The sequence below is a fragment of the Chanos chanos genome, chromosome 5 (genome assembly GCF_902362185.1).
Source record: "Chanos chanos chromosome 5, fChaCha1.1, whole genome shotgun sequence".
Lineage (NCBI taxonomy): Eukaryota > Metazoa > Chordata > Actinopteri > Gonorynchiformes > Chanidae > Chanos > Chanos chanos.
This window is the reverse complement of record NC_044499.1, coordinates 6,660,643-6,683,930: the sequence shown is the minus strand read 5'-3', so window position 1 is coordinate 6,683,930 and position 23,288 is coordinate 6,660,643. Positions and strand designations below refer to the sequence as shown.

General features: G+C 45.6%; 1 protein-coding gene across 1 annotated transcript in view; it reads right to left on the bottom strand.

The window, feature by feature from the left end:
* Positions 1 to 23,288, bottom strand: part of rasal2 (RAS protein activator like 2) — a 53,835-nt gene that overhangs the window by 27,672 nt on the left and 2,875 nt on the right. Inside the window, 2 exon segments of the mRNA XM_030775284.1 lie at positions 1,433 to 1,562; positions 2,141 to 2,268. Of these exon segments, the coding sequence (XP_030631144.1) occupies positions 1,433 to 1,562; positions 2,141 to 2,268 (258 nt within the window).

Here is a 23,288-nt window from a genome sequence, read left to right as displayed (position 1 = left end):
ACAGAAACCCATTACTCTACTTCATTCTGGCAGTAGAGGGACTCATTGTCAAACAGAATGTAGATTAACATATAAATAACCCCCTTGCCCCCACCCCAACAGAATCCGCGGCAGCCCACATCAGGAGGGTCAGGGGCAAAGAGAAAAAAAAAAAAGAGAGAGAGAATGACTCACTCCGTGACAGGGGTTTGTCCGTTTCTCTGAGCTGTGTCGTCGGTCACAAAGCTCCAGCTCTGGACCCCTGCCCTGTTCCCACTGTCCCTTTTCTCAGCACCCCCTCCCCCCCGGGTCAGCGTTCATGCCCCCCCCACCCCAAAAAAACCCCTACAATCTCCTGCACTGTTCTCGTACTGAATACAGGACTAGTGAGGGGCAGCCTATGCTATTAGCCCAGGGGTCAGGAGCTGAGAGAGGAGGGCTGTCGGACACTGGCCTGTCCTGTTTTCTTAGACTCACATTCTCAACGCCACCTACATCCACAGGCATTCTCTACCCACGGAGACCAGCGCTCACGGCATGCCTGCCAAGCGCACACCGCCAGTGTGGGGGATCAGCATTACAAACTCTCACTGTTACTGTTCAGTTAGATCAACTACAAACCAGTCAGCGTCCAGATCTCTGAAGAGCCGGTAGAAACCCTCAGTAGGCTGAGGTAGAGATAAAGAAAACAAGAAAAGGGGTTCCGTTAAACGACCGGCTTGTGAGGAGCAAGGCACAGAGAGAGAAACAGACAGAGACTGTGATCTGCCTCACTGTGCTATACCTATGCTAGCTTTCACCTGACTGCAGCGCTGTGGGAGTCGAGACTGTCTGCTTGGATCAAAGTAACAGCTCAGAGCTGTTTGAACTGGTCAAACTGAGCATATCAAACTGAGTCATGAGAAGACTGGACCAGAAATGAATGATTCACATAACAAAGAAGTGGGAATCAGCCTCTGTTGACCACTGAAGAACAAACCGCTCTACTTCATGATACTCTGATGTTACTGACTCTGTTTTCTCGGAAAAAAAAAAATCTGTTACATAATATAAACAACACATCTCTTAAATCCCTCCCACCAAATTCTGCCATATCTCCACCCTATTTGCACATTCTTTGTTAAGCTCTAATGCTCTATTCATAAACTTCAGATCATGGCATACTAAGGCAATTTAGCCTCTTTTTCCACTAAACTTATTTAAAAGACTCCTGTCTATAGGGTAGCTGTATATCTCACATATTCAGGTGATCCAACAGCCAAGTTGCCACAAAAACGTTTGACATTTACTGTATATTTCCTCTGCAATAAAACACTTTTTCAGTCTAATATTTCATTTATAAAAACACAGGTTTTCATCCCCTCCAGTCCTTAACTGGCAACTGTCAACAGATTATAATCCAGTTTTGGAGTTTCGGTCACAAAAACTGCTCAGTGGTGTTGTGTTGTCTTACCTAACATGGGAGCTCCCTCTGCTGGATACTCGGGGAACTGTCCCTCAGAAGGCACGCTGACTGTCCGTCTCAGGCTCCTGCCTTTGGACGACATGGCCGTGGGGCACTCGTGGACGACTTCGACCGGCATCTGGGAGGCAAGGGTCGGAGGTCAAAGGGCGGAGGTTAAAGCGCTACGCATTCCCAAAAGCAGTTTGGCCGGCGCGCTATTTCCAATCGGAAAATAATCTCATCTCAAATCCAAGGGCAGTCTGCCAGTTTCGATAAAAACAAAGTCATTATTTTAGGCACTGGCAAAATTGACCTTCCTGACTGTATTCCTCACCGTGACCTGGATGCACCTTGGACGGTATAACTGCGCCAGAGGACTGTGTATCAGTGTGCAGGCACTAAACACATTAGGTAAGACTTGAGGGGAAACTCTAAACACACAATAGCATTGAGGAAACGATGCTACACAGAAGGAGCTGAGCGTTAGGTGTCAACAGTTAGTGCCACTGATGAATATCCTTTGAGGGGAAACGCATACCAGAACACAAATTCAAGAGTCGCCCCCCCCACTCCCCCTTTTTCCCTTAACTCCAACTGTGTTTGCATTATCTCTTACTCTCTCTCCCTCTCCCCCCCTCTCTCTCTCTCTCTCAGTGGGGAAGAGGAAAGAAGAGATTAAAGGAAGGGGGGGGGGACGCAGAGGAAAAGTGTTCTCACCTCTTCCTCCTTGTTGAGCAGGATCAGCTGGCTATCGGTCAGGATACAGTACTTCCTCTCCCACACGCACGGGTCGGAGAAAGGCGACTGTCCGCAGGAGAAGCGGTGCGTGGGCGGGCCCTTCACATCTGCACACAGAGGACACAACACACACCTGAGCGGAGAGAAACACAGCATGGGGCGGGACGAACCCCGTTTTCTGCCTAAAGGACAAAAACACACTCTCCACATTCGGCTCCTCAAAACCCAGGACGCCGAAGAGCCCAGGATCCAGAGGAGTTTAGAAGAATAACTTAACCCCCCTGGGAGAAAGAGAGTCTTCTGATATCGTGCGAGTCCAAACACCTCACGCAGATACACGGTCTGGAGCAAATCTGTTGAGCTGATAGCGTGAGGGCCACTAAAAGCTTCTCTCTGCCTTTATCAGTATCACCTGCTTACACCCAAAATAGAGCTCACTTCAACACAGTGCTATTGTTGACTAAAAACTGAATCACATCTTACTCATTTAAAACAAGGGAAAATACTTGGCTATCTTTTTGAATTTTGGCCTCTAGGGGGCAGTATTGGGCAAAAATATCTGCAGTTGAGAGCGAAAGAAAAAAAAAAAAAATTACTGTTCCCAGAGAATCAATAAAACTATTTTCAGCATTGTAAAGACAAAGATACACTGGATATTAATATGTCAAGGGAAGTGTTTAATGTTTTACATATGATACCACTGAAAATGAATCGGTTTCCTGAGGGAAGAATAAAACCAAATATGCCCACCAATGCTCTCTAATTTCAGTTTAAAAAGTCCACATCAATTAAAAAAGAAAAAGAAAAGAAAAGAAAAAAAGCTCTTCACCAGTCAAACAAAGGCCACAATTTGCCTTTTTTTAAAAAACCAAACAGTAAAAGAGCTGTCCTGATTTGTCAGGAGTGCATTTAGCATGTATGTGGCATTTTAACAATCCAGTCTGAGGAGTTCTTTGGCACATGTCAAATCCAGTTGCTGCTAAAACGGTTGACGGTGGGTGTGTGGGGTCTATTAATTGATCATTTAAGCCTTCTTGGAGTTTCATCAATCAGCACTAACTGACAGAATTGCTGCACGGGTGATTGGAGCTGGGCATAGAGAAAGCACAGGCCAAGGGTCAAGGTCAGAGGTCATCCACCCTAATGTCACACTTCATCAGGTAAGTGGGCAATTAATGCCCAAACTTCATCAATCTTTCAGAACTTGTGACTGAATGGTGTGTGTGTGTGTATATATATATATATATATATATAGAGAGAGAGAGAGAGAGAGAGAGAGAGGGAGAGAGAGAGAGATGACCAGGGATATGATGTCATCTGTTTGAGGGGAATGGGTGTGACCCTTGTACTCCTCTTCATTACTGAACACGGCTCCCATCCTCTCACTGGACTGTTTTTGTTTTGTTTTGTTTTGTTTTTTTTTGTTTTCCATGAGAGATATCAGCCCACTGCCTAGACATACTGCTACTAATGCTACAGCAATGAGTGCTCGCTGCCCAGTGATAGAAAGGAAACTCTGGAAGATCAGAGAGGCTGAGAGGAAGATAGTGATGGAAAAAGGAAAGGGGGGGGGGGGGGGGTGGGGGTGGGAGTGGGTACATGCAGAGAGAGGAAAGACAGAAGGAGAGAGAGAGAGAGAGAGAGAGAGAGAGAGAGAGAGAGAGAGAGAGAGAGAGAGGAAGTAGAAAGAAAGACAGTGAGGAACAGACAGAAATAGCAGGAAAATAAAACAGAATGTGCGTGGGTGACATTTAAAAACAAAAAAAGAAAAAGGGCGAAAGTCCAAACTGCCATCACAAACTGTTTTTACATGCGCTGCTATACAAACACAGATGTAATGAGCGAGTAAACAGAACGTGTTTTTATGGGCTCTGATGAGAGTGGAGACCGAGCTGCTTTCTCCGTGCCACAGCCTGGATCCGCTCCACACGTGGCAACCTTGCCAAGACTGGGGGGGGGGAGGCGTAGGAGAGACAGGAGCCAGCCCAGGAGTGTGTGCACCAAGTCGGGCTCATACACCAGCTTGGGTGGGTTGGGGGGGGAGGGGGGGGCAGCATATGGGAGGGTGAGATAAGTGCCTCCCTACGAGATTTCATGTGCCATTTTCAGACTCGCGAAACGGTTTTGGGAAACAATTGACGGCTCCATCTGATGGAAACTCGGCGCTCTCAGGATGTCAAGACTTTTCCACGCGTCCAGAGCGGAAATATGGACGGCCCTCAAATAACCATTAAAACTATGTTCTGCCGTCTATAAATACTCCTGTTCTGTAAAGCAAAGCAAACATATCGCATTCTGCGTAATCGCATGATGTACAAAGCCGAATTCCTCTGTGAGAAACGAGCATAACATTTGACCAAAGCGGAGTTTTGGCCTGCCAAGTCTGAAACTTGCCAGCATGTTTAACGTTTCGTTCGAACCCAAAACATTTTGCACGATTTTTAGTCCCTCCATAAGCCTCCCCATTGGACCAGAATGAAACCAGCCCAATCTGAGACTCGTACCCCACGTTTAAAAAGCTTAGCGCAACATGGCAAGGTCACCTCACCGCCGGGGCCTATGGAGTCAAGGACTGTTTTTAATTACGTTCCGGCAGGTTCCCCCGCTTCACAATTCTCATGAGGATGGCATCTTCGTCACTCTGTACAGTTCAAACAAACCACGTGTAAAAACCACAGTCTCCCTCTAGGGACATTCAAAGGGACACAGAATCCGGAGGAGCTCAAAGAGGGAGGACTGGAAACCCAGCAAACGGGACGGCTCTTCAAAAGGCCTTTTATTCTTATCTTTGGAAAAGAGAGAACGTTGTGGAATTTTAAATACCCATTTATCCCCTTTGTGAAAATGAAATCTTATGACCTCCACGTCCCGATTGGCTGAAGATCTGCCTTGCGTTCCCAAAACCAATGTTCCTTGACAGCGGACGGCAAAAATTGTTTTGGGTCTTTAGGCCTAACCAAAGCGTGGGGAAGTTTAGTTCCTCAATGTAGTAAGTACTTTTTTTCCCCAAGAGTTGAGCCAACACACGGGGTGTTTAGTTTTCTATATATGCAGGAGTCTGGCGGTTTTAGCATTTTGTCTAAAGGGGCGGACATGTGCGTGTGGGAGGGGAGCAGTGTGATTTTTAGATGCCTAATTCCACAGAGGGTGTGCCACGAATTAATTGCGACGAGCTGTTTGTCCAGGTATAGAGAGCGTTTATAGAGTAGCCTTTTCACGCAGCTGTTGGGAGCGGGGGAATCTAAAGCACAACCCGAGAACGTCATCTGAACGCTAGCGTGAAAACAACATCTGCTGGAAACGAGGCTACGCCGCTGGCCACGTCCATTACGCAACCTCTCCACAGGAACGTCACCCCGCTATTACAAACAAGGGCCTCACTTTGCCCTGCTCTGCATCTCTGACGCGAGCGTCCAACGAAACCCTTTCATAACACTCATCGCTTCTGTCCCTCTGAGAACAGGGGCGAGAAAAAGCTTTTACGGTTTCTGCACGAGGCCAAAATTTACCCTGAATGCCACCGTCACGTCCTTTTCATGTTACGCTAAACTGTGTTTATATTACTTTGAATCAGAGATGAAATCAAGCCAGTATTTAAGAATGCTACATAGGTTTGTGCTGTCTCATACATTCCATTCAAAAATAAACAGATATTTCTTAGCCAACCACATCATCTATTGCTACAGTAAAACAACAAATCACCTTGACGCCAGACAGGCTCCACCTTGAAATCAAATGATTCATTTGGAGGAGGAAAGAAAACATAACATTACTTAAATAATCCCAGTATCTGACCTTGAGCAAACATTGCCGCTGTTCAGCTAACAGAGCTCTTGTGTTTTTGCGATCGAACAAGCAATAAATCAAACGGTTTTAACGGGTGCTGAATGCCGCGTGACTGTATGGCTTTATCTGTGAGCAGAGACGTAACACAGCAAAACCTCAACGCCGTTGGCCTTTTTTTTTTTGGGCCTACAGAATGATGCTCTGCTAATACTTGTGGTTTTAGTTAACGGGCCATGTTCTCGGGGAAGTGAGCATCGCACCACAGAACCACTTATGCCACTAGGGGTTGAGGTCCAAAGTGGGACAGAGAATTACGCACATCGAAATCGTTCCTGATACTGCGGCTCGGGCGGGGGAAAAAAAAAGAAAGAAAGAAAATAAAAGAGAGGAGGCATAAATCGTGTCTTGGTTAAAATGACACAGTTTTGGTTGACTGATTCAACGCGATGTTCTCCTCGTTGGTTTTGGGTAGCATATGTTCGACCGCTGAGCCTCTTTTCCCTCTTTTTGGTTTTTCGGAGCGTGTTTTGGGGGTTACAGATCGAGCGCTGCGTACTTTCGGGCGCTAGCGGTAATTACAGCGCGCATTTCCTTGGCGTGTGTAACCTGCTCCTGGGCTCTAGAGAGAGAGGGAGAGAGAGAGAGAGAGAGAGAGAGTGTAATGAGGCAATAACTGTGTGGGTGTCCTGGAGCTGGTCCTGTGCGCTGCCGTATGTTTGTCTGTACGCTTGTACTGCCTGAAAACAATTACTGTAGGGCGGGTGCCAACTGGACGCTAAACCTGCCAGTTTGCGACCCCGGAGGGGGGTCAAAGAACACAAATAGCTCTCCCCGGCGAGGGCAAGGAAGGGCCTGTCAGAGCTGCGTGATGTGTGTATGTGTGTGTGTATGTGTGTGTGTGTGTGACAGACAGACAGACATGTGAGAGAGCCAACAGTGCTGTGTGTGTGAAAAAGTGGTTGTTTATGCGTCTGTATGGAGATCGTGTACATGACACGGCTGTAAAGAGCAAACCCATGGTTTACTGCTCTCTCTCTCACACACACATACACACACACACACACACACACACACACACACAAACACACAGCTACTGATGTCTTGGGCAGTTACACATGTCTCTGATGCGGGTGGGAGGTAACCTTACTCCCCAGGAGTCCTGTGTGGAATGTCTGGGACCCAGGGTGAGGCGATGCCACCTGTCCAGGATGAGGTTTCAGAAGGGAATGCTTTTGGATGCTAATTACCACCAACACGGAGACCCCTCCGCCGACCCCCTTTAAATATCACCCACCAGACTGGACACCCTCGCCAAATCACATCGCCCGACACTCTTGGATCTTCGACGCCCCTAGAACTCACAGCCTAGCATACCTTAATGTCATGTACGAAACCCAGTCATCTTACCAGCCCTCAGAATCACATAACTGCCCCCCCCGCCCCCCCCATATACACACACCCGTCACAGACTGAACTCTTTCAACATGTCTACCACAAGAAACCTACAAAGGACATCATTTCTTAATCTGCTTTTCCATCTCACTTCTGCATATGATCCTTTTCAAAAAGAAAAAAAAAAACTGTTCACACTTGTCTGCCCCCCCTCTCGCTCTCTCTCTCTCTCTCTCTGTGACCTCTCTGCATTGAGAAGGAAGGCAGACTATATTCACTGTCTATTAGTTCTGTTTTCCACTGAAAGTCTCATGATAAACGGTTGGTTCCCCGTTTCATCAGACAGAGGGAACAAAACAGACACAGAAGAACTTCTTTTGCAAACACAGTGATCTGCATGTGGGAAGAAAAATGAGAAGCTGGATGAACGTGAGCACCGAGGTTGAAACAGAGAAGCGTTCACCGTCGGGGGAACTAAAAATATGAATGTTGTTATTGTAGCCAAGTGGATCATTCACACCCTTAATTACTGAAGCACAGAGAGATGCACTTCTCTGAAATCCACAGGTATGTAAAAGGTAAACTAACAACCGACATGCATTCTTCATTAATTTACATTCGACTCTGATAAGTATAATTAAAAAGATTAAAAAAAAAAAAAAAAAACAAATAAAAAAAACAGTGCCAAATTCCCACATTGTTTGCCAGGTGAGCACACACACACACACACACACACACACACACCCTCACACGCGGCTAAGTCAGGGAAACAGAAGATGCTTTGTGTTCTGCTGCTGCAGAGCCCATAGAACTTTACCTCCTTCACTGTACACAGCCGAGCTGCATAGCACCCTGCCGCCAGGTCGCCAAGGCAACCGCTAAACACAAACAGCTCCTCCAATAACAACACGGTGACATCACCTTTCTTATCTAGCCACCCGGTCAGGCTAGGGGTTAGTGCAAAGAGAGAAGAAGGGAGGGGGGGGGTGGGGGTGGTGGTGACAGGAAGAAGGGTGTGGTACTGATACTGACCTTAAACCTGTCATTTTTCATCTGGAGAGATTCCTCCGTTTTTATTTATATTTTCAAAGCCTAACAAAAATTAAACAGAAAGAAAACAAACCAAACCAAAACAAAAATAAATAACCCAACTCATGAACGAGAGTATTTTTTTTTTTTTGCCAAGCTGTTTACATTCCAAGTCTTCCTGCCTCTCATCTGCCACTGCTCTTTTCTGTCTGTCCAATGTACTTTGGATTGCATTTAAAAATAAATAAATAAATAAAAAACCCCAACCCAAACCAAAACCAAAACAAGAAAAGAAAGTGCTTTGGATGAAATTAAAAGCTGAATGGATTAGCAGTCATGTGGGAATTGGGCACTCGTGCTCTATCTCTCGCTAACAGATGTTGACCGTGCCTGCGACGCGGCCTTTTACTACAATCCCACTCTGAGATGCCAATTTATCAGCATTGCAAATTAGCGCGTGTAATTGGTATCTGGGGAGAAAAGAGGGTTGAGACACTGTCTATGGAGGGAGGAAATGACTGCAATTAACAGATTGGGTGATGATTGCCGCTTCGTATCTCTCTGCCTGTGTGCCGATTCCAGCTGTAGAAGGAGAGAGGGGGAAGGCTTTGGGGAGTTTGGCTTTGTTTTGACGTTGGTGGATGTGCCGTGCCGCTTGGTTAATCAGTAATCTAATAGAGAGCCACTCACAGAAGCAGCTGTTAATGCGGAGGGAAGACAGGTGGACCTCTGTCTTCCCTTTTGTCCATCAGGCTTCACAGTACAAAACACGAGGACTCGAGTGAACACCAGACACACAACCTGTCTGCTGCTTCATTCAGAGAGATTCAATGCAAAACAGATTACGGTTCGAATTGTAAATTCCCCCCCCCCCCCCCTCACGTGACTTTGTTTTCTTCGCCGTCTTCTTCTTCTTCTCTAGGCCCAGTCATTGCTATTTATACCTCGTGTCTTCACTGACGGAAGAAAACCCATTGTTTTCAATCTGATAAGGCCAGATACATCTATGCCATGTCATCATGAGAAACTTCTAATCAGCAAATCAAACTGAAAAATCTTGCCAGCTGTAAGCGCTCATGAATACCCCTTAGATGTGACTGGGGTTTTAGGTTGCGTGATTGCAGTCATAACTGTCATTTAACCCTGAAGGTCCAAAATAACCTCACTGCGCTTTTCTCTTTGAAGCTGACTGCGCTATAAGTGTAGCGTAGCGTAGCGTAGCGTGCTTTGTTGTGCAGTTTGTGTTGCGTGATGTGAGCGTGTCTTTCTGGTCCTTCGGTGCTTTGCCGCGTAGTCTGGTGTCGCGTGATCCCGGAGCGGCTTTCTGGGCCTCCAGTGGATGTGCTGTGTCAGAGCAGTTTGAAGAGTGCTCCGCGCTATTCATAATTCAGAGACCTGTGAACCGTCCCTTTTATCACCTCACTGCAGGGTCACTTTGAGAAGACAAGACAGGAGCCAAAGAATAAATAAATAAATAAACAAACAAATAAATAAATAAATAAATAAAGCCACGCTGACTTGCCAAAAAAACGCTCATGTCCTTGTCTGTTTTAACTTGTACACCCGACAAGCAGTCTGACAAATCAGTCAAGCTTCATTTGTTCAAAAACAGTGAGGCCGTCCCTCTCGGCCTTTCTGGCTTTAACAGGCGACCAAATTCGGCTCAGAACAACATCGCTCACTGGAAACAGCGGCCTGCAAGATTCTGATCTTCGTTTATCACCGGCTGATAAACGAGAACTGTGTGATGGAATGAATTAATTAACGGATTCCTTTCCGTCCTCTACGTACATGAGAGTCTATTCCTGTCCTTTGGAGCACACACAGAAATGCCATTGATTCTTTTAGTAACCTCGTCAAAGAATCTCCCATTCATACGTTTCAAAATGTATGCGTGTGTGTGTGTGTGTGTGTGGATCCCCCCCACCCCCACCCCACATGCATCTCAAACAGGTCAATCAGTGCTCGAATTCAAAAATCCTGGGGCGGTATCAGATATACATGGAATTGCTGTGCTGTTGGAGAACATCTGTTCTACGGTTTTAGCCGACGGCGTCGTCGGAGGCGGGGCAGAGAGCGCGTGTTCTTTTGTCGCTCCGCGCGATCCCACACACACGGCAACTGAGTGACATTGTTTAATATTTAAATAAGCAGCAGTCACTGAGTCTGCTACATTTGCATCTCTTTCGCATCTGTTCTCCCACCGCAGAAACTGCTGTTGTGTCATTGCTTCGGCTCTGTGTGTGTGTGTGTGTGCGTGTGTGCATAAATACAGGAGGTGGACAGGCGCGCAGACCGGGGGGTTAGATGAGTACGATGATGGTTCCTCTGTAAAAAAAAAAAAAAGAAATGAGCTACAGCCTTGGGCGGGACGGGGTTATAACGTGCCAGAGGCTATGAAATGTGCTGTGGATTAGGAGCTTACTTTCTCCATGAAAAAAAACAAAAAAAACTGCTGTTCTTTCTCTCTCTCTCTCCACACGCAAGGCCAAAAAGGTAGGTTTGCGTCACCAATTCTGAAAGGTGAGATCCAGCACGCCTCCCGGAACTAGGTTATGTGAGGTAAACAGAAGAGGCCGATGCTAAAACTGCACGGCGGTTTTTCGGCGGGCAAGGTTTCTGTCCCCTCCCACATCGTCTCTGTACGACTGGGTTATTCCTACAGTTACCAACCCATGACGGCAAGACCCAAATGACAAAGTGCTTGTCCGCTGTAGAAAGCTACTGGGGTTAGATCTAGGCCTAGATAAACGCTTTTTAAAAAAAAGGAGGCTCAGAGTGAGAGAGAATGAAATTATGGTTCCTTCAGGCGCAAATTACACCCTCCTCTCACACCCCCTCATTCACCAGTTGATCTTATAGCTGAAATGAAAGCCCAAGGATTTTTTTTTTTTTTTCACATGATTTCAGCTGATCGCTTGTGGCCCAGCTTTTGTAAGGTTAATGAGACCATAGGTGGTGTGGCGAAACTCTTTGTGTTATTGCAGAAGTCGTTATTTACATACAAAAGGAGAGTGAAAAGCTCTCCTTCACCATTTGGAGTGAAGGGGAGGAACAGGAATGAGAGACAAAAAAAAAAAAAAAATGGAGAGATTTGGGGGATGGGTGTCCCTCTTCTACTCCTGGAGAGCCCAAAGGTTTGTCACCATTACTTCACAGATGGACTGCGGGGGGTCGACGTTCAAGCTTTTGAAGTTTAATAATATTTTCCTGAACTGAGAGAGGCCTTCAGCAATCCCAATTAGCGTTGTCACAGACAGCATGAGAGTAATTTCATTTGGAGGGTTCGACACGGATGATACGTACTGTTTCCCTGGGTTAAGCAATTAGCATTTATGGTAATATCGAGGGGGGAAAGCCGCAGACGACATGGCGAGAGCTCCTGGGGGGGGGGGGGGGGGGGGGGGCGTTAGTGAATCTGCAATGAGGAAGAGTGCGTGTTTACTGTTAAGCCACAGAGAAGTGAAACAAAAAAACGTGCACTTCAGAGGCCTCTTGCATCAATGCTACGAGTTGAGGAGGAAGCATTTCAAATCGAAAGCTTGGCTTCACGTTGCCTTAAGCTTGCATTTAAAAGTTATTTTCAAAAATATTTCATGTTGGGAAAAAAAAAAATGAAAAGTACTGCTTGAGTGCAAAACTGAGCCTTGAAATGTGACGTAACAAAACAACGGGCTTTGAATTTCAAACTGCTCGAACATATAAACGATGACCTCAAACCACCTTAGAAAACGGAAAAAAAAAAAGGAGAGAGAGAGAAGAAAAAAGAAAACAAACTCACACTATCAATATAAAGCTTCATTGTCATGTGCTGGAGAAGCTGCACTCTTTTGATCTAGGGTGCATTCCAACATATCAAAATCTTTGACACAGATGTGTTCGTTTCCGTTTAAAAGTAGTACAGTCATCGACCACAAGCTGACGAGGCCTGGGAGACTGGTGTACGACGCAGCACACCCTTAAAAAAAACTGCCCTTCTGCCAGCATGGCATGTGGAGGACAGTCCTGACACAGACAGGAAAAATGAGCTGTGCTTAGGCATGCATCATAGTTTTCACCCTGTGTTTTCGCTGATGTGGAATAAGACGGTGAGACTACGAACGGACGTAGCTGATTTCTACAGCGACACCACTCAGACGAGGGAAATGGAAAAAAAATGGGGGGGGGGGGGGGGGGGGGGGGGGGGGGTTCACAAAAATAGTAAAGAGAGATAAACCTGTTCCCCTGCTCAACGTGTTTTGTTTTCATTTTGATATCTCGTGTGGATGGAAGTAGGAAAATCATTCATTTCTCTTTCCCATAGCTGTGACTCTTGAAGCCTGACATGTATTTGAGATGTAAAACGCAATTTCCACTTCATACTTAACCTCCGCTTTGCTCACACAGTCAAACTCAGCAAGATTACATCTAATGTCAAATATATCTTACTGACGCTGTGCCCAGAGGGCAGATAACGTACGTGACACGATCAAACAAAAACCAAAAAAAAACAAAAACCAAAACGCAAAGCATGATGCACAGAGCTGACGTTTTGAACATCAGTATAATCAACTTCATACGAAAACACTTTGGCACTGACTCAGTGTTTACATAAAGCTTCCCTCTGATCTCTTTCATCAATATAACAACCGTTCTCCGCTGGACAAACAAGAGCTCTATGTTTACCATGAACAAATGTAGAATAAATCGATTAGGAACCTCAATTAAAAAGCACATCCGAGCTCTGCGGCTCTCCAACTGGGCAGATCAGCCACGCAAGTGAAACGGTCATGTGGCGAATGTTGATAAAATCCGTTTTAATCTTACTAGACAAACGACCGTGGTTTGCTTAAATCGAATTATCAAATAAGAGACCCCATCAAATTCAAAACATGTTATTACTCTGTTTCAATTAAGCTCGTGAAATGACCGAAGAGTAGATCTGTTGAATCCCTGTTACATTTTTTTTTTTTAATGAGATAGCAACAGGAGCTTCCTACCATCCTCCTCCTGTTCCTCGTTGTCAGACTCCTCTTTGGCTTTCAGTATCTTGCTGATCCTTCTTGACATGGACAGCAAAATCCCATGAAATGGCAGGGCGGCCTGTTCCCTATGGAGCGGCGGCGCGGTTTCTATGGCAACGCCAGACCCCAGTTCGGAGACGGAGCGCGGGTAGGACGCGGGGATCTGGGATGACTGCGTTCTCTCGGGCCGAACGTGCTCCATCAGGACCCCTGAGCTGGTGACCCTGTCGGGGTGGGGGAGGCTGTGGATACTGGAGACGGGGACGGCGCTGGCGAAACCGGTGCTACTGATCCTGGACCAGGTCAAGCTGCGGGGTTCGCTGGCGAGCCTGGCTAGAGTCCTCCTTTCAGGTCTTTCCAAAGGCTGCTCCGGGACAGAATGGGAGCGTTTCTTTAGCCAGGGCCTGGCCAGGACCTGCCAAAGCGGACCGCTTTCCCTGCCCGACGCGCTGCGTGACGGGCTTCTGTCAGAGCTGCGACGGTCCTCCAGAGTGGCCCCCCTCTGCAGACTCATGATGGACGACAGACGGATGGAATCAGAGCGACAAAGGCCACGATGAGGAAGCCGTTTCTTCACGACACACACGAGGACATCTCAGGCCAGATCTTCACTGGAAACCAGCCTCGCTTCTCGATTTCAGCTTGATGGTACGTAAATGGCGTCCTCTATCATTGTATTACGAGGTTGCTAAGAGTCAAAACGCCAAACTGTCTGTGACGAACGTTGGTAGTCAGCATTCCTCTACACCCTGAGCCGCAGTGTAAAGACCAGACACTGGTTTTCAGCTTCAGTTCACCATTTCCTGCTTTCTGGGCTGATACTACGCTTCCTGGGAGGAAACGGGGTGTCAGACGTACACATGCGTACAAACCTTCTTCATCCTGCTGTCCAATCAGATAGTGTAGTGCCTAGCTTGGGCCCCTTATTGTGGTTTACCTCAACATCAGCCGGCATCAGTTATATGACAAGTATTAGTCATCATGGCAAAACTCAGAACGACCGTGTCCTGCAACAAACAAGCCACCTACTGAGCCCTGTAGGTGGTCTGTTTTATATCATAGAATGACATTATACCGTGATAGAATGACTGAGGAATATTCTAGAACATTCTGTTGAAATGCTTTTGTTCTCTGTCAGAGTATTACTTGAGCAAACGACGAACTTGACCGATATTCTTCAGCCGAGAACCAGGCCGCTGTTAATCAACTTATCACGCCACTGAAAATGAAACAAAGCCGAAATGACTGGTACCAGAACGCGCACATGCACACACGCGCACACACAGCGTACAAACAAAGGCTCTGGTGGAGGCTGAATTTTTCAGTAGGCCCGCACTGTAAAATCACTTTAAACACTCTTTTGTCCGGGAATCCCGCGAAAATGAGAACATCGGGAGGATTTCGACGTGAAACCGCAGCAAGTGTGCCCAATTTTGCAAGAGGCTTGGGTTACGAACAGACCCGGTGTATAGATTTGATAAGCCGTTTCATACGAAAGCTGTTGACTTGAGGTTCCCAAATAATACCAGTGGGACTCTAATCCCTCTTTCCGTTGACTCGCTGAAGGTGAAAACCATGTCAATGGAACTTCAGGGAAATTGAACACCTACACTCACAAGCTCAAGAGGGAGATGAGGACAGTAAACGAGGGTCTTAAAACCGCAGAGTTCCACTCTGACCGTCCCTTAATCCAAATTGTTTTCCATACCCCATATTCCATACTGGATTAACAGCAGTGGCCTCAGTTTAGTGAGACAGCCTGAGAATACAAATTCCGTGGACTGTGTCAGAATTGGAACCTAAGTAAATAAATAATAAAAAAAATGCTACTGACGCTTACTTTGTTTGTTTTATGTGAGAAAAAAAAACAGAAAACAAAAACAAAAAAACAAAAAAAAAAAACTCCAAAATGATCTTAGAACTACTGGCAAAATAATATCAGAATGTGAAAATGATGAGAAAATATTTGTTTGGACTGCAAAGCACTGAGAGATGGTCAAGTAGATAAAAAAAAACCCTCTTTCCTCACCACTGCTTCCTGTTTACAAGGTCTTAAGGTTACAGTCTGTACTGAGAGGACAGTAACATAAATCTCCGGGGAAGGAGAGTGTCTGATATGGTTACATAATTGAGATAAGCACGAGCATAATGCGTCCTACACAGTCTTTAGGGGGGAAAAAAAAACAAAAAAACAGACAGATGTGGACTAACTACCTTTAAGAAAAAAGGCTGTTTCCAGTGTCACTGAATCATCCAGTTTCTCCGCTGGGCGATGCTAACAGCTTCATACTGGGTAAAAAAAAATGAAATTGTACTGTAACGAGATTTCCTGTTTTACATTGTTGCAAAGCTAAAAGAAAAAAAAAAAAACTTAATCGTGTTCATTTAAAGAACTTATTCACAGATGAGGTCCATTTTTTTATCGTTAATTTCTCAACCCAATCTCGTGTGATTTTAGGTCAGATCTCATAAGACATGCCACTCATCTAGCGAAAGCAAAGGCAAAAGCAAAGAACCGGTTGGTTTTCTCTGAGTAAAAGACCCCTGCCTGAATTCCTGCCTCGTTAAGGGCTTTGGAGCCCGCGGAGACTCTGAGAGGAGTCTGGTCTGGACAGCGGCAATTAACACCTTGTTATTTCCCTGATACCCTGGTGACTGAGTGACAAAGCAATCACTAAACACCGAGACCCTTCCTTCTCCACCACACCGACACCCCAAATACACGACAGTCACTCAGAGAGACTGGTTTAAATACCGTTCTACGCCGCCCCAATCCGACAAAGACACCGTTCATCGCTCTTCCATGCGTTGTGAAGTAGCTTCATTTGTTCGCTGAGCAAAATGGGACGTCGCCTCGAGAGGGGCTATTGTAACAAAGGAATGTCACAGGTCAATTTTAGGCATGTATCATACGAGCCTGACAATCGGATTAAGCTGAGACAAAGGATGAAGTGCTCTCAGAATTAATACGTATAAACTCATGTCTCGCTCCGATTGTCCATCACTCTCCCTCGTAGCCTTTTGAGCATGACGTAGAAGGACGCATTGTCTCCACTCAGGAGTACAGGAAGTTTGACACACTAGACCACCCCCCCCCCCCTTTGCACCTACCGCCACTTAGTCGGGGGATTCTTTTTCGGCGCTGTTCTGTCCAGAAGGAAACCAGGAGGAGCACGGCCATGCACGCACAACCCCTTCCTAAAAATAGCACCTCTCTATAAAAAGAAGGCCATAAATCAGCCCAGGGGTAATTCAGCAGGGAAGGAGAAGAGAAGGGACAGCAGGCCTCTTTACAAAAACACACAGCAAAACACAAAAGCTAAAGCAGAGATGCAGAGGAAGATTTCTTTTTTTTTTTCAGAATAAAGGAGGAGAAAACTACTTCAGTAAGAGAAAGCAGCTCAACAGAAATAACTGCGGCAAAAAAAAAAAAAGTCCTGACGACCTTTCATGGGCTTTGAGGTTTGAGTGAAAAGTCCCTAAAAAACCCAAGAGTTCAACTCTAACCCCCAGAAAGTAGGCTAATTGAATCCTAAAATGCATATTTCTCCACTTTCACAATGTGGTTAAACCCCAAGTTAGAACAGTGAGCACAATTTGCCCTGGTTCATAGGTCAGGGTTCTTGTCTTAGAGTTTAAGGAGGGGAAATCCAGGAACCCCCACGCACGTAACCCCGACACAGATTTAGCTGAGGCCGGGGTGAAAGTGCGAGGGGGCGGGAGGCAGAGAACGATCCAGCGCTGCCTCCTCCGTCACGGCTGCTCACAGGAAAAGAGGGTTCAGGCAGTCTTCGTACAGCGTCGCTCGAAACGCATCAGCCCATTACGCAGGAGGGCAGGGATATTTCCATTATATAAATGAACTTAAGTTCAGCATCTGAGCAGGGAGCTTACACTTCTAATGCGTTTAGTGCTTTTCACATGACCTGGGGCAGATGAATTAGATAAAAACCTGAAATCCTCTGAATTTGCAAGGAGAAGATCAGAGCATAGAATTGATCCGTAAAGCGGTAAGCGTACGCTGGGGAGCTGAGAGGGGAAGCCAGGGAGGCTTTTTTTTTTGAAAGGAGACGTCGGCCGATGAGCCATTGTCTTTCTGCCTCCACCGACAGGATGCCTGGGTGGTATGGGAAAAGGATGTGCATCACGACAGCTCTGTCTTCACCAGCCTGCTTGTCTCTGTCTTTTTTCTTTTTCTTTAAGTGTCTTTCTCTTACAGAAGCTTTGAACCATGTGCTGCGGCGCTCTGATAAGACAGAGGACGTGGAGATGGATGGGGTGGAGAGACAGGTTAAAAAAGAAAATAAAAAAATAAAGGAGAGACAACAAGTTAAAGCAAAACAAACGGCGACGGTGGAAAAAAAAAAAAAAACAGACGACAAGCAGTGATTTCATACGACACAATGCAAACAAAGACAAATGACTCTGAAATAATGCTCGAAATCAGATTGATCAAGTTATCTGTTTCCAATGAGGCGAGTGTTAAAAACGTTCATTTGTATAGAGGCGCCACATTAGTGAAGCATATCAGCACGCAGAGATGCCTGTCTGAATCAGACCAAACATGACGTAATAATAATAAAACACATCAACCTACAGCGATGGCTATCTGAATCTTATCGTCTCTGAAGTCTCTGTACAGCTTTTGTGTTGCAGTTGCTATTGCATTAGAACAGTTTTTTTTTTTTTTTTTTTTTCGTTTTTTTTTGTTTTTCAAAGAGGCGATTCCCATAGCCCCCATCCAATAAGAGTCAAGGGACGTAATGGCTCAGCCAATCACCTGACCTCATTTAGTGCTCTTCAATCAAATGAGCCTTTCTGTGTTGCCAAAAAAAAAAAATCACCTTGGGCTGTGTAATACTGCCAACTGAGTCAGGCCAATGAGGCAAGACACACACACACACACACACACACACACACTCACACACACATATACACTCACACTCACACACACAAAGCTCACCAGCTCTCTCCCACACAAAAATGCATGTCTGACCCTTAAACAACATTTCCAACAGTTTGACTCTTGTACTGTTCTCTCTTGGCTGCTGGCTTTGAATTGCCAAACTGGGCGGCGTGATCTTAGACCATTATCAGTGGCAGCGCGTGCCAAGTCATTCCGCCACAGCAAATCACTTACGTGAGGGGGGGGGGACAATATGTATCTACACGTTTTGGACTGCGTTTCTCGCAAAGTAGGAAACAGCGTGCCTTTTCAAGTAATAAATTAATTATAAAAAACGCCTGAACACGGAATCTGTCAGCACCCCGACGACTATCTCGGTCATTTACAGCGTGTTAAATTAGAGCTCGCGGGTTCTTCTTAAAAGATTTATGCACGGGGAATAAATCGAAACAACACATAAGTCATTTCGAATAATCACAACACCAGTGAGCTGGATCTCTCAATCTGCACCCAGTGTCTTGGTCCTGCTCCAGAGGCCATCCCTGTTCTCCTGACACTGGGTGAAATGGGGGTGAGTATACAGTAACAGCATTGAGTAATATTCTATAGATGTTCATTTGGCATCGGGGGTGGGGGGTTGTGAAAACAGAAGCCTTTAGGGTACTGGGAGGACTCTGAAGCAACGGGAATGATACGATCTGACAAACCTGCAATTTCTTGTCTGTCTCGCCCCAACGCCCGAGAAATGTCCTACCTGCCAACTCCTCAACACACAAGCGCCCATACAGGCTTGCATCTGAAGAGAGTCGGCCAATGACGGGTAGAGCTGGATTCAGGGAGGAACTGGAGCATTGTATGGTCACTCAGGCATGTCCGGCGTGCTTTATCAAAGCTCAGACAAGTGAACTGACTCACTCTGATTGGAAGTGTGAGCGTGCATGTATCTTTCTTGGCGTGTGTGTGTGTGTGTGTGTGTGTGTGTGTGTGTGTGTGTGTGTGTGTGTATGTGTGTGTGTGTGTGTGTATACACGTTTGTTTGTGTACGCTTCTTCTTGCGTGAGAAAGTCGCTGATGTGACCTCTGCGTGACCTCTGAGTAAGTGACAGCTCAAAAAGTCTAAGAAGAATATCCCAGAGGGACATAAACAAACATTCAAAATGATTCTGTTTCCACAAAGACTGACATACACTCACTCACACAAGGGGGGAAACCCCCCCCCCCCCCCAAAAAAAACCCATGACACAGCATATGAAAAACCATACTGTCTATACTCTATACTACACACTTACAGCTGTGTTCCAATGAGCCAAATAAAAGAGACAGCATCAGAAACTGAAAGTAAAGCTCCATCACTAGCCTACCATTCACACACACACAGACAGTAGCTCAGTCTCTTGTCAAAGCATATTAAATATCCTACTCAACGTCACATGAGTCCTTGGCAGTAACCTGAAACCATGTCCGCCCTGGTGCAGGGTGTCTTTCATTCTCTTTTCATTCAGACATCTTTGTTCCCCGTGCTTCCGGAGAATCAGAGCAGACAGGTGGAAAATTACCATCCTGCCTTTCAGCATTTAAAGAAAAAAAAAAAAAAGAGAGAGAGAGAGAAAAAAAAACGTGAAAGGTTCTTTTATTCAAAATGAATTTTTTTATTAATGCTACAAAATACGAACAGTCATACATCAAAGCGGTTCTGGACGTTAAACAAAAGCGCCTAAAGGATTATCTAGCGTATATATGTGCCCCCCCCCCCGTTTCTCTTTTCCTCCCTCTCTCTCTCTCTCTCTTCTCCTGTATCCATCCATCTCTCGTTCCCTCCAGCACCCAGCACTCTCATTACCTCTATCCTGTTCTAGATCTCTCCTCCTTTATAGTCCAATAACAATGAAGACTTATCAGCACTAATACCAGGAGTAGTATTGATTAGGCAGCGACGTTTTCTTCTGTAGCTCTGTGGCTTGCCTAGTGTCAGTAATTCATGAGTGGTTAAGAGACCCGAGGTGTGTCAGATCACACCAACACATCGTGTTTTGTCATCACAATGACAAAATGTTACCTTGCTGGTATAATTACATCCAGGAAAAACAAGATTCTTCTCTGATAATTAAATCTGTGAGAACCCCCCCCCCCCCCCCCGACTGACCTTATTGGATTAGAATCAACATTAAAATATATGCTAAATGCAGCAGACAACAGAAACACAGATTGTTGTCCTACGCAGACACCTGGCCGGCGTTAATGAACCACTGTTCTGACTGGCTTGGCAAGTTTACAACGCTCGGCAATTATGCGTCGAACGAGCGGGATCCGTCACGGCCCGAACGTTCGGCTAACTCATAACGCGGGGATGAGATGATTAATGGGAGTGGCTGTCTCGCAGCCTGCGGGGCACCGTCACGTTTAAACCAATTAAGACAATCAATCCAGCTTTATTTAACACATTAACACGAGTCTTTGGGACTTGTGGGGGCAGAGCTCTTGGCTAATCTACTAATAAAAAAAAAAAAGACAGGAAACACGTGCTGGGACTTTTCACCGTAGCGTATCCTAATCAATAGGACAGAATATGAGACCTTGAGTTTTTCCACGAGATCCATCCCATGAGGAATTCAGATCTGGATAATTCCAAGGCTGCTGAAGGCAAAAAAAAAAAAAAAAAAAAAACCCAAAGGGTTGGAGCGAGCTCCTCATCCACCCTCCCCCCACCCCTGGCTCCCCTACCATGTGGACGTTAAGGGAGGATAGATTTGTGCGCATGGCGTATTCATTTGCTGCGAGTAAATGAGATGGATGCCCGACAGTCCCTGAACATCTCTGAACATCTCTGAGCATTAGCGTTTACCCCAATTCGTTCCTAATGAAAAATGTCTGAAACATGGGGGGGGCGGTGTATTTCGAAATGAAAGAAGAAAATAGTAAATAGTACATCTGCGGCGTCCTGTGCTGAATTATGAAACCAGGAGATGAAAACACGCGCGCTGGATCCTGAGAATTTTGTTTGAGTCTCTCCGGCGTTCGCTACACCTACAAAAGGCGAGGACCAAAATATTTATCCAAGAACGATCAGGAATTGGCTTGAAAAACAGGAAGGTGGGCTTCCTGTGTTTTCAGGTAACGCCTGGATCCCCACAACTCTGTCCTCTAGCCAGTTAGCCCACTCTGTATGCCTCTGAGGAAAAAGTGGAGATATATACAGATAACTTTTTTTTTTATCTGTGAGGAAAAAATGGACAAGCTTAACCTTTACAGATTTTTAGGTCAGAGAGAGAGAGAGAGAGAGAGAGAGAGAGAGAGAGAGAGAGAGAGAGAGAGGGAGAGAGAGAGAGAGAGAGAGAGAGAGAAGAGAACAAATGGCCAAAGAACATGAAATAGTTGCAGCATTTTACTTTCTTTTTTTTTTTTTTTTTGAATGATCTGAAAATACAAAGCCACTTTTGACATGGAACTTGCGAGGATGAGAAAAATCAAGTGCTTAACCAAAATCGAGAATGCAACCATGTGAAGCTCTTGTGACTGCAATGAACTCAATTCCTGGCGCCTGGCTCTTTGACTGAAAAGACCATTTAAAACCCTAAAGTACTCTAAATGAATTTCACTGTGTGTGCTAGCAAGCAATATTACAATGACTCAAATGTGTTACATTCTCTGATAACACAGGTCTTTTTAATACATTTCTTTAAGTAACAATTCACCTTACACAGAATCCAGTGCAACAGGGAGCAAAGATAAATTGTCCTGTCATAATCCTATGGAGCAAGCAAAAGACAAACCACCTTCTCATCTTCCCTTATTTGGTAAACCCTTAATAGGCTTAGACACAAGAGTCTTTCTCCAAAGTAACGCTTTTTTGTCATACTTTTCAATGGCACCAAGCAGGGGAAAACCACAAGCCGTATTTAAGGGGGAGCTAATCCTAATCCATACGGTGTTTAAAAGTCGGAAAATCTGGGATTATTTCTCCCACTCCGCTTAAAGGCATGGCCTGCAATTTAATTGCTATTAAACCTGACTTTGTAATTGAATTTTGGTCAGAATTTGAAAAAAAAAAAAAAAAAAGAAAAAGAAAATTGTGGACACAGCTGCTGCTCTGGTATTACTCAAGATTCGTTTTCTTTGCCAGACAGCCATGGCAACCACTATTTCAACCCAAATTACGGACAGAGCTGTTCCTGCCCATAAGGGAACAGCAAAACTGAATCTGGCACATTCCCATTTTCTCTGCCTTTAAAAAACATCTCTATGGCAAAAAAATTACTGGATGTCTACACACACACACACACACACAAAAAAGAGAAGACAAATAAAAATATTATCCTGTACGAGGAGAAATGGTCGCCTTGTACGAGAAATAAAACAAACCTCCACTACTAAATTTGTCTATGTGTTTGGGAATGTAGAGATTTACAGTAGCACAGAGTGGGAGAGGCGGGGGGGGGGAAGCGGAATGGGCAGCCCGGCCAGCCGTTCGCCCCGGCATCCTTATTGAGTTATTTCAGCTCTGGAACGCAGTGACGAACGCAGGCACTGGTGCCTGTTGCTCTGGAATCCTGAAATCCTGACCACTGAGGTCATTTGCCAAATAGTCTGCTTACATCACAGTCCCGGCCCCCATCTGCTGACGGCCTCCTGGCCAGCAGGCAGGCCGACGGGAGAGGAAAGAGGAACAAGGCGGCGGCGGGGGGGGTTACACACATCCTGAGAGACAGGGAGAGAGCTGTCCACAAACACAATCCTACCATTCACTGGAACTACCTAAACCTCCCCTCACCCACCTCCATCTCCGTTACTCCCATGTTCTCCGAGCGTTTCTCCTTAAACGCCAAAACCATCCGAGCAATAACCGCCGCCACCCCCCCCCCCCTCCCCCCCCTTTGCTTTGACGGAAACTTTAGTTCACTGCCACGTGACAGGACAGACAAGGTCAAAAAAATGTACAGACAACTTTGAGAGACAAGGTCAAACGTATAGCCGCGGTGAGTTTTGTTTTGAAACATTTCCACCGATGCAGCCT